The sequence below is a fragment of the Sceloporus undulatus genome, chromosome 3, assembly GCF_019175285.1.
Source record: "Sceloporus undulatus isolate JIND9_A2432 ecotype Alabama chromosome 3, SceUnd_v1.1, whole genome shotgun sequence".
Lineage (NCBI taxonomy): Eukaryota > Metazoa > Chordata > Lepidosauria > Squamata > Phrynosomatidae > Sceloporus > Sceloporus undulatus.
The window spans coordinates 257,561,915-257,579,556 of record NC_056524.1 but is presented as its reverse complement, the minus strand read 5'-3'; the positions used below and the strand labels follow the sequence as shown (position 1 = coordinate 257,579,556).

Genomic DNA, 17,642 nt, shown 5'->3' with positions numbered 1-17,642 from the left:
TCCCTCCCAAAGGATGCTCGATCAGCCCCCTCTTGATTCTTTTTTTTCTTTTTTCTTTTTTTTTTTTTTCTTTTTTTTCTTTTTTTTTTTTTTTTTTTGCCACAAGGTAAAGATCTTCTTATTCCAACAGGTCTTCAGCCTTTAGCTGGTTGAGATCAAAAGATGCTCAGTAAGTGTGCTATTTTTTAAAATATATGTTTATATGCAATTACGGTGCTGATAATTGTTTCTGAATTACTATTTTAATTAGATTGATTGCTTAATCCTTTTTTAACTTTGGTAACCCATACTGTTTAAGCTATCTTGTTTTAACTATGATGTTTTGAGTCCCATACTGTGAGAAAGACAAGATATAAAGAAAATTCCCTATCCTCCTATGTTGGCTTTGTAAGCAGACACTTCATACTGTCTAATGGTAACACTGGCTGAAGACATTTTGCTAAATGGAACCCCTTGCCCACAGCCAAGTTATTTTGTCACCCAAGGCAGAAAATCTCACAAGCAGTTCTCTGCCATCCAGAAAGTAAACATACAATTCTGATACATCAAACTGTCTCTTCTTCTTTCACATTGTCCAAAATCTGTTACCTGAGTGCCTTACTCAGTAATAGGGCTGGCCATAGTAGGGCCAACCTCATGGATATGCTAGGATGGCATACCCTCCAATTGTCCTGATTTGGATGGGACAGCCCCAAATCCCATATTCTGCAGTTTATGGAGGGGTATTAAAATTCGCAGCCAGAAAAGTCTAGTGCTTCATCAAACTACAAATTCCAGGATTCCATAGAATGAAAACATGGCAGATAAAGCAGAACCATAGCATTATAACTATTCTGTTTGAAAAGGTCCTTTTATTGTTTCCAAAAACAGTAGTAGGAAGTGTTCGGTGTTCTTTTTCAGGCAAAGTGTACAATGGAAAAAATGGCTAGAATATACTGTCATAATAAATTCAGCCTGGAACGTTTTAGATGGATTCTCAGAATTTTACCTTGCAAAACCTGAGTGAACTTTCTATGTTATATTCAGCTAGGTCTGACACCTCTTCGACAGCAAGTCTTGCCTAGCCTTTCTTAGGAGAAGTGGTCATAAATGTGTGTGTATGCTGGTTGGCAGCATTTTAACAGTTATAAATCCCCATTAAGATTGAGGTTTACTATTGAATAGACATACAGTACGTAGATCCCTAAACTGGTCGACATTAATCTTCCTAATTAGATGCAAAAATCAAGCTGTTTGTGTTATTACCTATATCCTTTGTGCTTACATTTTTCTTAGAAACCTTTTTTTACAGAAACTCTTCTCCCTTCCCATATTTTGCCTCCTGCCTCATGAAAGTTGACACACTACCCTTCTCTTCAACCCAAGCTGTTTTTTATGACATCTTCATTACTGTTTGTTGTGAGGAGAAAAGGAAAGGCATTCCTCCCTAGGAAAATATACGCAAACATAAACACATACACAATGCATATTTAAAATTTCTCACTGGATTATAGCCAATATGTGTGTTTGTTTATTAACAGACCACCTTTAATGGTAAAAACAAAACAAAACCATCCTACAATAGCTTCCAATACATAGTTTTAATTCCTGTTGCATAGATACATATTATTTAAATTATTTCTTTAAAAAAAACCTCTCAAAACAATGCCAAAACATCAGCTGACTCCATCACCCCACCGCTCTAGTAGCACCACCAATAATTTTTAAATTGTTGCAACTAAAACAATTTCTGTCTGGCAGCCAAGCTACCATTTGATCAAAATAGAGGACAAGCAAATAGCCTTTCAGAAAGAGCTTAGAAAGATACTTTTTAATTACTGTAATACTTCCAAGGCAAGGTTGGCCCAGTTACGCAGTGTGATACTGTTGCTGCAGGGATAAGATTTTCGCTGTCATGAATGGGCCAAAAGAATATAATTTCTTATCATCATAATTTGAATGATTAGTTAACATATTTCAAGGAGATTTCCCCCACTAAAGTATCTCTTGTTTCTCAAACAGAAGTAAAGAATTATTTTCAATTATTGAAAAAAAAATTGGTTTTTAGTACAAAACACACTTTTGACCCACCTCATTGTCACCTCAAGACCTATTACATATCCAAAAGCAGTAACACAAGCCAAACTGAACCATGTGAATATTTCCTCCATTTTTATCTTAAGTGACTGGAAGAAGAACCTAATTACAAATGACTAGTTTGTAGATCCTCCTGGAAGATCTGGAGCCATCCAAATTGTGATGGGGGTGGCTGTTTACAATGTGTCCCACTCTGCTGCCTGCCACCACCATGAGTCACTTGCTCTGGCATCAGAACAAGATGCTCTTCCTGGGCTCCTTGTCCTGAATAATTCCAGGCATTCAAAGTTAAAATCACTCCTTTAAATAATACTTGGAATGTGCTGTTAACTAGTTCAGCAACACACAGATTGCCACATTCAGTGCCAACTGAAATTTCTAAACCAAAGGCAAACACAGAGAGAGCAGTGATATCCAGGCTGGATGTCACCACAGCATGAAAAATTGCTGGTAAGGACCACAGCCGATGTCGAAATCCTATCTGTTAAAAAGTGCATTGCAGCCAGATGAGTTGTCCATAGAATTCAGAAAGACTCCCAGATTGTGCATGTGGTCTTCCAGGTGGAATGCTGTCCCATCCAAGATGTAAACACCATGATCCAGAGTAGCTGACTTCCCTATCCAAAGCACAAATGTTATCTGTACCATGAACTTGTTCACCCTCATCGACTCCACACCACTGGCAGTCATTGTTTCAAGTTTTCTGCATAGTGTTGCCAATTCACAATCATCCCAGGCTCTAACGTTTCTGTGACAAAACCTAAGATCTCGGGATGGCTTTTGGTGATGTCATTACCATTCTGCATTAAGTACCAAATGCAGTTGCTCATGGCTTGTTATTCAAGAACATATAGAAATGCAGAGAGAGAGAGAGAGAGAGAAGGAAAGAACACACCTTCCTATTTGAAAGATTTGACAGAAATTTTTCTAATGGGATTAATGAGAGGATTATTCCTTCTCATTTAGAGATATGGGATATCAAACACTGAATCTAATTTACTGATTTGTAGGCAGATGGATGCAGAGCAGAGTGGAAGGTAAGCACTGGTGCTACGCCTGGTAAGAAAGGAGAAAGCTAACCAAATAAATAAATAGACACCCCACCCCACCCCTGATAGTCTTTGCAAGTTGCAGCAAAATAAATCATTATCATCATCCTTGGAAAGGAGCTTTGCACATAGCCCTTTCCTTTTGTCTTGAGGTGTGCTCACCAGAACTGGAGAATTTGCATCATTATCTCCTGGCTGGAGATGACCCATGAAAAGTGGAGATTTGAGGCCAGGCCTTGAGATCTGGCAACTAGTCTGGTACAAGCAACAAAAAGTAGAGCCATGTAGCATGTCATACTGGAGAGCAGAGCTCACAAAGCAATAGCAGTATTTAATGGTGTCAGGTGAGCTTACAAAAGTTAAAGCTCCTGACTGTTTACTCATGGAGATTTTCAAAACTGCACACAGCCATATTGGGGTTCGGCTCCCCTTGATCTTCAAGTGACTCCCCATACCATCTGTGGTCCCTTCCCTCATTCCAGGAGTGGGCAAGTCAGATCCAGGATCTACTGGGGGGTGGGTCCCAGAAGGAGGTGCAGAGACCACAGAATTGCTTTGTGTTTGCTTATGGTTCATGGGATGCAGGATTTGTGCACTTCTGTAATGGTTTTGCCTTGGCTGGTGGAGTGAGAATCAGTGAGAGTAGAGCTGGAGCGAGAGTTGAAGAAACTATTTATTTCTCAAATATGAAGAAAAATAAACCCACACATTTTACACCTTTCCTTATGTAAAAAAAGACCCATTGAAACTACATGGTTTATTTTATATTGCATTTCTACACTGTGAGATAGCAAAAATAAAAATAAAAATAAAAAATAGAATTCCAGGCATGATAGTTCTCAGCAATATCTCCCAAGATTATAATGAGGCAGAGACAAGTGGAAAAGCAATGGTGGTTATCCTTTAAATCACAGATTGTCGAAGCAATAAAATATGAGGCCCTTCTTTTTTTTTCTCTCTCTCTTTTCCTTCTTCCCCCAAGATTGTCATGATAAAAGCTACCCAGGATGATTAACCCTGAGCCGCAGAGCAGGAACCAGTAATATTTCAGGTAAGAAAAATGTCTCCTATGTTGATAACTGTTTAATTTCTGTGTATCAGGTACATTGTGTACACACTGGAATGCTATAAATGAGGACACTTACCCAGATAAATGGACAAATGCTGTATTTTGTGCAAAAAAACAAGCAAATATTAATACTGAATTAAAGTTAGAAATAGGATTCAGCATGAATTTCTACTACAGAAAATGTTAGAATCTCAGTAAAAAGTATTATACTCAAGTCGTCAGTTTCAATTCAATCCCAATCAAACAAGTGTGGTCCATGAGGTTGCCAGAAATAAAACTGTAAAGAGCCCCTCAGCCTGTCATGAATAGATGAGGGGATTTCAGCTGGTGTTGCTTTTTTTATGGTGGTGTGACAAGCAGACACAACACTCCTATACATCTCTTTTCCACATAACCATTAAAAATAAAGGAACCCACTCCAGCATTCAATCTGGTAATATTGGTGGCCTATGAGCTGCCTGGGCCATACCTTTGTAGCCCCAGAAACCTTGAGCCAGTCCCTCAAAGCTATCCAAACCCCACTCAGGTGAAAATCATCTACAAATCATACTCAAAGCCCACCCTTATGTATGCAAATCTGCAAAAACTCCTCTCTCATTCCCCTCAATCCTGCAAAATCTCTACCATCTTGCCAAAACCCTTTTTCTCTATGTCTCTTTCAAAATGATGACAAGAAGTGATGCAATACTTAAGGAGAAAATGGGAATATTTTGGCAAGCTCAGTTAGAGATGGAAAATTGCAACACAAACACACACCACAGTTGTCCACCTTGAAATTAAGCAATAGAGCAATTAAAACAACGATTTAAAAAAAATACTGTGACCTGTTTGATGAAATGGTGGCTAATCTGCATGTACATTGTTAGAATTCTGTCAATCCTACTCACATCCAAAACATCAGAGATGCATTTCTATATTATCTATTAACACAGAATTCTTGCCAGCTCAAATTATCACTTGGAAAAAGGCTGTGTCCGTCTCTTAGAGTGAAGGAGGGTATGAAGTTTGATTGGAAAAGCACCAACACATTTTTTTTCCAAAAACAAAAAAATGTGGATGTGCCTTAAATGTTATGTTCTGTCTCAAGGCAAATGCACAAGCACATGCCAGCATTCACAAGATGTAGCTGGACTGAAAAATAAAATCAAATGCATCAGGACCAATACAATCAGATCTCCAATTTGAAAGGATCTCCTCAGTCAAATCACATCTGTAAAACATCCTGCTTACTTTATCTCCAATGGAACACATAATAACATAGATGGTCCCCCTCCATTTTATCCCTACAAACAAGTAGATTGGATTAACAATGAATATCTACCAGCTATATAGGGACAGTCTCTCTGGCTTAGGTCAATTTCCCCCTGCTTGATAATGACTCTTTCTTAAATGGACCTATATGCACTCAGCCCTTGAAAATCAAGGGTTACAAAAAAAATTAATGCAAAAACAGAGGCATAACCTGTAATGTAGGCTGCACTGCAGAAATAATCCAGTTTGACACCACCTTAACTACCATGGCTCAGTGCAATTGACTTTCTGGGAATTGTAGTTTGTTGTTTACTCCATAGCTCTCTGACATAGAAGGCTTAATGTCTCACAAAACTGCAGTTGCAGAATTCTACAGCATTGAGCAATGGTAGTTAGTAATGTCAAACTGGAATATTTCTAAAGTGCAGATGCAGCCAGCCATTGTAACACTTTTCAAATGATGTTTTTTGTTTTGTATCAGAATCTCTAGAAATCCAGTGGCTTCTATCATTTTGTGTTTTAAAAGAAACAAAAAAGTATCTATTTTAGTTTATTTCAGATAACAATATATTAAAGAGTTCATTTTAAAAACTGCAGCTATCTGACTGCCATTGATTCTTTTTGGGCAGCATGGGGGCAGTTTTACTATTTAAAACTCACATTCCAAGTTCTGCATTTAATGTTCTGGATCTTAATTGAAACAACAATTAAGCACAGATTTCTGGCATGGAATCTCTGAGACAAGATAATTATGGTTAACCTTTTTTTATCTTTGTAACACTGATGATTGAGATTAGCATTGTTTTGTCTGAACAGCTGAGACTAGCCTGCTTGGATTGTTTATCAGAAAATCCAGTCATTAGACTTGCAAAGCCTAGACAGTGGCAGCAAATGATTGAAAGTGGGAGCTTCAGGTTTCATACTGAATGGTCATTGAGAGACAATCTAGCTAAAATTAATGATGGCTCAGCTCCTCTGTTTATAATTAGCCAGGTTTTTCAGAGCTTTTTTGGAGAACACTTGGAGGAAAATTATGTTGGCATATCTAGGACAGTTCTGTCAGCCTCCTCATTTGTTCTTCAGTCCCATATGCACTGACCAACTCAGAGGTAAGCCCACTGAGTTCCATGTGACACACTCTCAAGTAAGAATGTTTGCTCAAATTCAATATGATTTCATCAGAGTAATCAAGCATAGCAGAGTTACTAAATTTGTCGTGGCCATTTGGTGTATTAACCATAGGTATGAAGTTGCATGCAGGGACGTAGCCAATGGGGGGGGTTCTTGGGGTCCGGACCCCCCCCCTTCCATTAGGAAAATGAATGGTGTGTACTGCTGTGCCACTGCACCCAAGCCCCAATATAATGGTGGCACTTAGTCTGGACCCCCCCTTCCTAAAATCCTGGCTATGTCCCTGTTGCATGTGTCCTGACTGAAAGGAGGTAGTGTCTGTATTCATGACAATAATGTGATAAACCTGACTATTGGTGTGTGTGTGTTTTGTTTCATGGTCCATCCAATATAAGTGGACAAATAAAGCCTCCATACACAAGGGCACAGAAATCAGAAACAAGAACCATATGCAGAACAGAAAGATGATCTTGCAAACTGACTGCAGCAGTGAATTGTAAATTAATGCACAACATGGCCCTAAAGAATCAGAGTCAATATTTAATTGCTCTGGGAAAGAAAAAAGATACCACGTAGCTATGCGGAAAGAATCTGATACAAATCAAAGCAAGGTCTGAACACTGAACAGTGTTGCATTGGACTAGTCCCTGTGCAAGTGAAAAGGAAAAGATTTTCATATGAGACCAGAATTGCACCAAGTTTCAAGGACGGGAGCCTGACTACATTCATGGATAGAAACACAGGTATTAAAATTCATTATCTTGCCGGTGTATTATTTTTTTAAAAAAAACCAAGTAAAAGCAAATAGAAGTTCCCCTCACCAAAACAAACAAACAAACAAACAAAAACAATAACTAAGACTTAACTGTGGAAGCCACCAGGTACATTTCAAAAATGGTTTTTTAGGAACAGAATGAAGAGGCAAGCTTAATGATGAAACAGTCTTTTTTTCTTAGTAAAACGAAAATAAAAAGAACCTCTGAGGGAAACCACAGTTATAAATCACACTGCATTTCTTTTACCAAATGAGTTGGAGTCAATGTACCTCTTATGCTTCCATAAAATGCTTATAATGTTTTCAGAGCCTAGAATTAAGTACATCTTGTGGTGTATTTCTGTGGCAAATATTCAGAAGAAAACAACAGATCACATTAAATTCTCTCTGCCAAAATCGACAATGAGCAATCTATGTCATAAAACAACTAAACTACTGGGTACAGCTTTTTGGAAACAAAAGCTTACCAAAAACACATCTCTGCATTAAAATGTATTCATGTGCATTGCACAAAACAATATTAGCACATCCAAGATGAAAGTAACAAAGATGAAAAACATATTCTCCTTTAACTAACATATCTCATTCAGATAGATTGTAAACTGGATGAATAGTTTCTGTTTGAGCCACCAAAGGAAATGTAAAAACAGAAACTCAGACTGCACAACATTTCCCAAACATCCTTACTATAGAGAAATCGAGGGGGGGGGACATAATAAACCTGTCAGCACAATATCCAGGCTTTTGTCTCATCACAAAGAGAAACAATTGCATCTCACTTTGCACTTGCCATGTGTTTTAAAACCCTCGACAATATGTACAACTAATTACTGTAATGTGAATACAGGATTCATGAAAACAACAATGCACTGTATCATTCTGAGAGCATCTGTACTGTGCTTCTTTCATCAGAGAGGAGCATAATTGCAAGCCACTCTGCACAGTAACAAATGGAAATCCAAATACAAACCTTTCCTCTTTTAAAAAGAAGGGCCCTTCCAAACAGCAGAAGAATCTGAACATAATCTTCTGATCAATATAAAAAGAATTGATTGCACAAGGCCAGAAAAATTAAACTCTGATTCTCTCTTACCAAGTACCCCAAGTCGGTAGTTGACGGTGATGACAATCACATTGCCATAACTTGCCAGTACACTGCCATCATATAAATTTCCAGTGCCTTCCATGTAGGACCCTCCATGAATATACACCATCACTGGCTTGGGCCCCCCACTATCTCGAATGTCTGCAAGAAAAATAGTGAGAAATAAATTATCCCAAGAATGTTGTGATGCATACAGAATTCCTAATTTACTTCCTTTTTCCCCTTTTTCTTTTCCAGGTTGTTTGTTTTAAGTGTTTTCCAAGCAACATATGTGAAATACCACATGATAAAACAGTATAGTTTGAGGGTAAATATCAGGTTTAAAAAATTCAACTTTCAGCAGATCAGCCTTTAAAGGTATGGAAGATTATGACTTCTCAGGCTTTCTCAGGTTAGCAGTACTAGCAGTCTTTTTAGGGGCAACTGTTGCAACTTGAGACTGAAGATTCATTTGCAGTTATAACCTGTGCAGACAATGCTGGTGTTTTGGTCTTCATGAGCACCAGGAAGAGAGATTCCACCTCACTATTAGGAAGAACTGCCTGACAGTGAGTGTTGTTCAGCAGTGGAATATGCTGCCTGTAGGGTTGCCTTCTTTGGACATTTGTAAACTGAGGCTGGATGGCCACCTGTCAGGAGTGCTTTGACAGTGTATTTATGTATGGCAGAAGTTGGACTTGATGGCCTTTGTGATCAGTTCTATGATTCGATGAGGATCTGTATGCATCCAGTGCCTTTTCACTAGTCCTCATTGTGTGCCTGATGGACCTACAGTCTGGGTGTAATACTAAAGAATTTGTGGCACAGCAAATTTGTGCAGCCAGCCTTACAGTCGCCAGGTGCATTAAGGTTGTCAGGGGAGAAGCATGTTGCGACTTGAAATTTCAGAACCAAAATATTAGAACTAGTGTTAGCCTCTGGAGATATCACAAGGAGGGTGCTGCCACAAGGGTGGGTTCTGGTGATGTCATTAAACATGATACATGAAGTATCAAACACACTTGCTCAAAACATTGTCCAGTATTCTCCATCAGCTACATAAATATACTTAACTAGGGCATGGGACAGACCACCCAAAAACGGCGGCCTGCCAGCGGCCTAATTTCCTCCAGAAGGAAGTCGCAGCTACCAAACCCACAGCTTCCCTCCGGAGGAAAAAGAACCCGAAAAAACTGGGTTCTTTTTGCGCCACAGGGCTAACATAATGAGTCCTGGACTTGAGGAGTCTTGTCTCCCCTCTCCTTTCTTATTTCTTATTTCTTTTTTCTCCTTTTGTATACTGTAGTTTATATTGGATTTTAGGATTGAGATGGGGCTGAGAATAGGGATTATTTTCTTTTCACTTGTTTTTACTCTATTACATGTTTGTATTTTGCTTTGTTAACTTTATTGTTATAATTACTATTTATTATTTTATTTTATTTTTTGCCATTTGAACCTGTGTTGAGGGACTGGGAAAGGGGTTAATTATGAATTTCATTAGATTGTAATGTTTTTATTTTCTTTGATTGTTATAGTATTTGTTTATGGATTTTGTTTGCTTAATCTTTTATGCTTTCTATGTGTTTGGTAATTTTGTAATTGTAATTTTGTAAACCACTTTGATCTTCTTGGAAAGATAGTATATAAATCATCATCATCATCATCATCATTATTATTATTATTATTATTATTATTATTATTATTTATTGGTCTGCACTGCGCCTAAGGGCCTGAACAGACAGGCCAAAATAAAGCTGCTTCAGGTCACTTTGGAGGTTTGCTGTTTAAATTGTGTATGTGTCCTAAGAGACCAGAAGCTGCTCCAAAGCCACACGCCAGTCCTAAGGACTGGAGCGCAGCTTTGGTGCAGCTTCTGGCCTCTTAAGATGTGTGTATCATGTAAACAACATACCTCCAAAGTGACCCGAAGCAGCTTTATTTTGGCCTGTCTGTTCGGGCACTAAGTAACCTTTTCTGCAGCCCCCTTCCTTGACAGAAATACCATTCACCTGTGCTCCTGGCTGGCAGAATGGACCTCCTCCTTTGTATGCCTTGCAGAAAGACTGGTGGCAATACTGTCACAATTGTGACTAAATTGGGATCATGAATGCAGAACAATTAAGACATGGGTAAATCTAGGTAACTGTTCCATATTCACAACTACTACTTATTCATAGTTGTGATGCTATTGCAACATTTCTGAAGGTTTGTTTGTGACTGGGATTTGGATTGATACAAAGACACAGACAGCATGGGTGTATCTCCACTGCACAGGTATCACAGTCTGACATTGTTTTAACTGTCATGGCTCTATCCTATGGACTCATAGGTTTTGTAGTTTGCTGCATTTCTAAGAATTTGGCTGGTATTCTCATTCTGTCTAAATAACAAATAGTGTTGCAAGACATCTTTTCCCTTGCTCCCCCCCCCATAAAACAAGGCTGTGTGTACATGTATCAAAACAGATGTTTATTTTAACTCATATTTCTAAAGTCTGCATTTCTGATGTAGTCTTTCTATTGACTTAAGCATGTTTCAGGACTTCCTTTCAAATGTATTCTTCCAAATATATGCATTTTAGTGAGCAACATTTTTTCAAGTTTACACATGCGCTGGCATCCTGTAGGTGAATTAGAATGCTGGAAGTCATGCTCCAATTCAACTTTTTAAGTCTTTGTGGAATTTGGAGTCATGTTTCAAAGACACCCTACTAAACTTATCTGTGGGCAGCACAGCCCACTCCCAATATACCTGTTTCTATGTTGTTAAAAACAAAGGGGTCAGTAGAAACAGACTCAGCTCTTTTCTTGTAGCTACACACACTGCAAGAACATCATCTGCAGGGGTTTCTTGTGGTAATTTCTCACCAGTGGTTCTTCAGATACCTGTTGCAGCTTGTCCAGTAACAGAAAAATACCTGGACATATAACACTGACAACAGGAAAGTGGCTGTGTGGGGGGGGGGGGGGTAACTATGCTGCTTACAAGATGGGGTTGGAGGGAATAGAATAAGGAGATCTATGATACTTATGCCTCTCCCAGTGCAGAATACCAGCCTTTTTTGTTTTGTTTTTGGTAAATTTATTAGCAATTGATAACTATAGCAAGACTGATGAGTATATGGATTTCTGGAACAAGACACTTTCTTCCCCATTGCAAGTCTCAGGGTGGACAAAACTGATATTTTTGTAATAATGTATAAGTCTAGGGAATTTTCCTATCTTCCATCTCTAATAAGTGGTCATCCTTGGGGCAGTCAAGAAGTTTAGAAACACACACACAGACAGCATGTTTCAATTCCTGTGTGGAATTGGATATATTTGACTCAGCAATCAAATGTTTGTTTCTGGGACTAGAATTTTAACAAAGTGCCTGCAGACCCTTCCCAGTACTTTCCAAGTGTAGCTATCAATGACTTCTTACCTGTGAGCTTGGCTCCTCATTTTTCTACCATGGATATAAAATGAAGGAACCAATAATAAATTATTAATTTGAAACCGCCAAATGACTGTTCGCAGCAGAAACTGTACATGCCTAATTGTATGCTTGGAGGTAGCACAGGAGGAGATTGTTTAAGAATTCATCTTTAATTAAAATTACATAGAATTACAGCGCACCAACTGTGAATAGTAATGAAATCTGGGTAGTACCATTTGGTGTATGTGGGCAAAAAGATTTAAGATCTTTGGGTATTTAGAGGGAATATGGTGACATTTCACTTAAAGGTGTGAATGTGTATGTGTAGGAGTGTGTGTGTGTTGGGGTGGTGGTGGTTGTAAGTACCCCTTTGGAAGCAGTTAGCCACTTTTGTCTCTTGTGTCTGGGGTTTTTTTTTTACTATGTACACACACAGAGAGAGAGAGAGAGAGAGAGAGAGAAAGAGAGCTTTAACATTGCAACATGAATCCAAGTTCAAGGTATAAAGGATTCTCTGAATAAATTCAGCCTACATAATGCCTTTTTTATGACTTCATTCTGAATATTATGCTCCAAAAGGTTAAGGACAGGCAGTACTGCAAACTCCTCTCAATTTATCCACATGCCAGAGCAGATAAGAATAGAGACGATATAAATTTTCTTCACACTGCACTGTCAAAGATCTCAGCACTGACCTACAGGAATTCCACTTCTTCTGTGAACAGAAAGGTGGTTCTTTCCATTCCAGAACTTGAATAGTAAGACCTATACTCTTGGGTATTCCAGATCCTCAAATTTTGAAAGAAGATGGATGTGATATTCATACATAAACTCTAACCATGGTGTTGTATTACTCGAAGAAGTCCTTGAACTTGGATGGTCCCATTTCCAGGTCCCCTCACTAATACTTTCATGTGTGCAGTTAAACATTTTTCTTCCTTGATGGAAGGGAAAACTGAGCTACATCATCCAACCTAGCAAATTTCTATGATTCTATAGCTTCAGGAGAAAATAATGTAAATTCTGCATTCTGTAGGAAGAAGAAACTTACATCCATATAGTATGGGTGACAGCTGTCTGGACAAGACTTATGAAAAGAATTGAGCCTATCAGTAGGGCACAAGCTAAATATAGCTGTATCATATGATGCCTAAATATGAATGTGATTCTTGGTAGCATCAAGACACAGATAATGAGTATGGAAGTAACTGTATTACTTCAAAATACAAGAAAGTGGATTACAACTAAATATTAGAAAGTACTTCCTGAGAATGGATGCAGTTGGATAGTTATGATGATTACCTTCAAAGCTAATGGAATCTCCTTGGTAAGAAGGTTTTAAGAAAAGCTAGATGGACATGATCAGATACCATGGGGCACATTCCTGCACTCCCAGGGAACTGGTCTACTTGACCATTGAACACTATGATTCCAGTGTGAGAAGTCTGTTGTCCTCTTAGGCATGTGTGCATTCCCCTTGAAGAGGAATCATTCTGTTTGAAATGTCTTCTTTCAAAGGTGCAGGAGCAAAAATGTGTGTGTGGAGCCACTGCATGCGCATTGCACACTGTGGTACGTGAGTGCATTGAGCATTGCACATACAGAAGCGTATTCTGCACATCTGTTGCTCAGTGTTGCATTTCACTAACAAAGTGGCATTGAGTAACTGCTGTGTAACTCTGTAAGTGCAAAACTGCATTCTGTTTGGTCTAGGTTCCAAAGCAGCTCACAAAACCATATTGTCCATGCATACTTCAATCCCCTCAAATGTCCTCTAGGCAAAACATTGCATTTTTATTCAGGCAAAAGGGGGAAAGAAACAAACCATGGCATGTTATACCTGACCTGAAATAGAGTCCTAAAATTGCCAACCAGGTTTGCTGGCAAGAAACTAGGGATCAAATTTTGTTCCATTGAGGCCTAAGTTGGGGGTGGTGGCGAAATCTTTCCACTGTGGTTTCTTTTCCATTGCTTCTTCCCCTTTTGTTTTTTTTAAATATGTTTCAAACATGCTGCCTGATTTGTTAAGATTTTTTTTAAAAACCTGCACATGCCCCCCCCCCCCATGTCATGCCTCCCAGTCTTTGCCATCTCATTCTGCTCCAAATATAACTCTTGGGGGACTATTCTGTTTGGAAATGGGGCAACATGTATAAGGTTATAGGTGATGCCTGAACTAGTCCCAGGAAGAGATAGTCAGAGAAGAATAGCAGTGCCTTGACTAACTCAAGGGGGGGGGGTCAGGCCAGCTACGTTCCTTCTGAGTTTCTGGGAGGCAGCAAACACTCTGCTATTTCATGTGGTTTTTGGATCATAGAACCTTTGGATGTTTTTAAACTGATTTTATTTGTCTGTATTTTGGAAACAATTTTAAAGATGAACTTTAGTCTCCTAAAAATATTTTTTAATCACACATTTAATGTTTCAAATGTTTTTATTTGTTGTATATTATCTTGGGGGAAGGCTGATGGTTTGAGAGGGAAGAAACAAATACCAAAGTCAATCAATCAGTCAATCAATCTCTGGGTGGAATAAATAAAACCTCTCTTCAAATAGACTTTCTAGAGTGAAAATTGAAGATCAGGCAAAGATACATATGCATGCTATGACTGTGCACTGTAATATGGTGATCTGCTATTACTGGTAGTGTTAAACTAGGAATACTCAGTTGTCTGCAGTTCATTCTTGTCAGAAGAAAGGGGAAAGTTGTAAAGCAAAGTTGGTGTTTGCCTTTGCTGGTTCGTCATATCAGTCCATTCGAGATCTACAGGAGAGGCCCTTCTCTCTAAACCACTGCCTTCTGAGGCTTGTTTGGTAGGAACAAAGAAGTGGGCCTTCTCAATGGCTGCTCCCAGCCTTTGGAAGACCTCCTAAGAAGTGCTTAAATTATCTCCTTCTTCCTGCAAATAAAAACATTCTTATTCCACCAGCGTTTTAAAAAAACTGACCATGGTGTGCTGTGCTGTTTTGTTGACTTGTATGTAGTCTTTAAAGGCACCAGTTCTGCCTGATTATAGAAGATAAACAAGGTCAGCCTAGGTTAGTACTTGGAAGGGAGATCACCAATGAATACCAGGTGCCTTGGGCTATCTTTTAGGGGAAGAAACTAGTCAAATCACCTCTGAGTATTCCTTGTTGAAGAAAACCCTATTAAATTCATGGATCACCATACATCTAATTGAAGGTGCATATGCACTCAAATAGTTTTAATAATAATAATAATAATAATAATAATAATAATAATAATAATAATGGTTTTAACATCATGATTTTTAAAGTGACTGATATTTTTGTATAATTTTTAATCTGTATTGTCTTAATTTTATTATTATTTTATTTATTTTATTTATATACTGCCTTTCTCCTAAATTGGACCCAAGGCAGCTCAGAAAAAATGACTTGGTGCCTGTTATTCGGGAGGGGGGCATATAATATAAATTACCTAAATAAATAAATACATTTGCCAGAAGGACAAAGAGAATAGTGAACATGTATGAGGATGAGTAGTACTAGCATACTCCTCACAGTTTTAAGTTAGAACAACTGAACAGTTTTTTGTTTTTTGTCAGAATCTCCATGTGATGTCTGCTGTTGGAATCCAATCTTATAAGAATCCAATCTTCATGTAAGAGCAGTAAGTTTATTCATCCATGAGCTACTGAGCACAGCCAGTCCCAGGAGAGTGAGATGAGGAAGAGAGAACAATCAATCCCTCTCCAACCCTCTTAATAGTATATATATACTCCATCTGATATCACTAAGTGCTGTGTCTTAAAGGTACCTTACATCACAGCCACGTCTCTGATCTTGTTAAAATGGAAGTGCCTGAAGGCTGCCCCTTAGGGGTGGTTTCCACAGCCCCTAAGTCTCTTCTTGAAGGAAGGTTTGGACTTGATAACCCTTGTGATCTCTTCTAACTCTGTGATTCTATGATTCTGTTCTGAAAGCACCATGGATAGCTCCATCCAAGTCCTTCCACTAGAACAGTGGTTAAATGCCAGTACTGGAGCCACAATGTTATGAGTTCAGTCCCAGAGTGATCCAAATTGTCTCAGCCTTCCATCCTTTTGCAGGTTGGTAAAGTGAGTACCCAGCTTGTTGGGGGCAATTGGCTTCATTGTTGGGGGCAATGAAGCAGTACAGAACGTAAATGCTCTTGCTATTGCTATCCCAAGATCAGACAAAAACTGGAAGCAGATTCACTGCTCTACCGACATGAAAGTTACCAACCGCCGCTGCTGTTCACCACATATTCTGCCTCCTTGAGCCTTGCAGATGAGAAGGGTAAGGTTTCAGCCAGGAGCTTTCAAGGTTTGAGGGAGCAAATTAAGAATCTGTTCGTGTTGCCTATCACATAAATCTGCTCCTGACATTTGGAAATACATTTCTAAGGTACTGGGTGTAATTAGGTGACTTTTTCACTGTAACAGTAGAGTTCTCTCTGCCAAATTTGTATGACAGGTCTGGGAGGCTTGATATTTCCCACTTCATTTAAATAGCTACTGCAAATCTGACACTGCAAATGTCCATTAAAAATCACATGAAATAACATTGTTCAAAGATGTCAGTACTGATGTCCTGGGAACTTCCTACTTTTAGCTCCCAGCACTTTGGGATGTTGCTCTTGAATTTTAGATATATAAGTTAATTGGATATTTTAGGGGGTCAACTTTTATGTATAATTTATATAGAAAGTTCCTTGGGACAAGAAAATAACAATAATTCCAATAATAAAAAGAAATTCAGGTTCTCTGTAATTAATTCAATCCCATGACACTATCATATTGAAAATAATGGAACAATAATTAATTATAGGCAACTGAAACATGTTAACCTGATGAGAGTAGGATGCAATTCCTCAATAATTTTCATCTCAAATGAATCAAGGAGTAATTTAAACAATTTTCTTCTTTCTACAAGAAAGTCTTGGAAAAATGCATAGTATTTGAAGACTAGTCATAATCTGAGACTTATTCTGTACAGTATTTTCCTTTTATGCATGCATAGCATAGAAATAAGTTTCTTCAAGCTAAAAAGTTTTTCGGCACAGGAAAATGCTATTTTTTATGCAAATGCTATAGAGTAACCCTCTGAAGACACAGGTTCACAGTTTGGGGGTAATCTTGGACTCAGCTTTGAACTTGGAGGCCCAGGTCTCTGCTGTGACCAGGAGTGCTTTCGCACATTTAAAACTTGTGCGCCAACTGCGCCCGTTCTTTGAGAAGCCAGATCTGGCCACGGTGGTACATGCCTTGGTTACATCCCGTTTGGACTACTGTAATGGGCTCTACATAGGACTGCCTTTGAAAAGTGTTCGGAAAATTCAACTGGTTCAAAGAGCTGCTGCCAGGCTGTTAACAGGCGCCGATTACAGAGCCCATACAACTCCCCTGTTGAAACAGCTTCATTGGCTGCCAGTTCATTCCCGGGCACAATTCAAGGTACTGGTTATATCCTACAAAGCCCTACAGGTCCACATTATTTGGCAGACAGTTTCTCCTGGTATGAACCTGCCCGCACTCTGAGATCCTCTGGAGAAGCCCTTCTCTCCATCCCAACACCTTCACAAACACGGTTGATGGGGACACGAGAAGGGGCCTTCTCGGTGGCTGCCCCTAGACTCTGGAACTCCCTGCCCAGGGAGATAAGAACGGCTCCCTCCTTGATGGCTTTCTGCCGGCAGGTGAAGACCTTCCTGTTCAAACAGGCATTTAAGGAATCACTATAAGAACAGGCAGGAATGTTGGACTAGTTTAATCATTCTGTTTAATGCATGTCATTTATCTA

General features: G+C 38.9%; 1 protein-coding gene and 1 long non-coding RNA gene across 11 annotated transcripts in view; one reads left to right on the top strand and one right to left on the bottom strand.

Moving 5' to 3' along the window:
• LOC121925566 overlaps positions 1-8,777 on the top strand; it is a 13,938-nt gene extending 5,161 nt beyond the window's left edge. The window contains exons 2-4 of one of the 2 annotated variants that reach the window (XR_006102897.1): positions 131-169; positions 4,108-4,176; positions 8,694-8,777. This is a non-coding gene — a long non-coding RNA (uncharacterized LOC121925566). Of the gene's footprint in view, positions 1-130; positions 170-4,107; positions 4,177-6,971; positions 7,221-8,693 lie in introns of those variants that run through there. The other variant, XR_006102898.1, reaches the window with a different exon arrangement.
• The window catches only part of NLGN1 (neuroligin 1), an 892,554-nt gene that overhangs the window by 419,420 nt on the left and 455,492 nt on the right, over positions 1-17,642 (bottom strand). For all 9 annotated transcript variants that reach the window (XM_042457844.1, XM_042457845.1, XM_042457843.1 and 6 more), the window contains one exon: positions 8,445-8,597. In XM_042457844.1, coding sequence (XP_042313778.1) covers positions 8,445-8,597 — 153 coding nt within the window. The remainder of the gene's footprint in view (positions 1-8,444; positions 8,598-17,642) is intronic.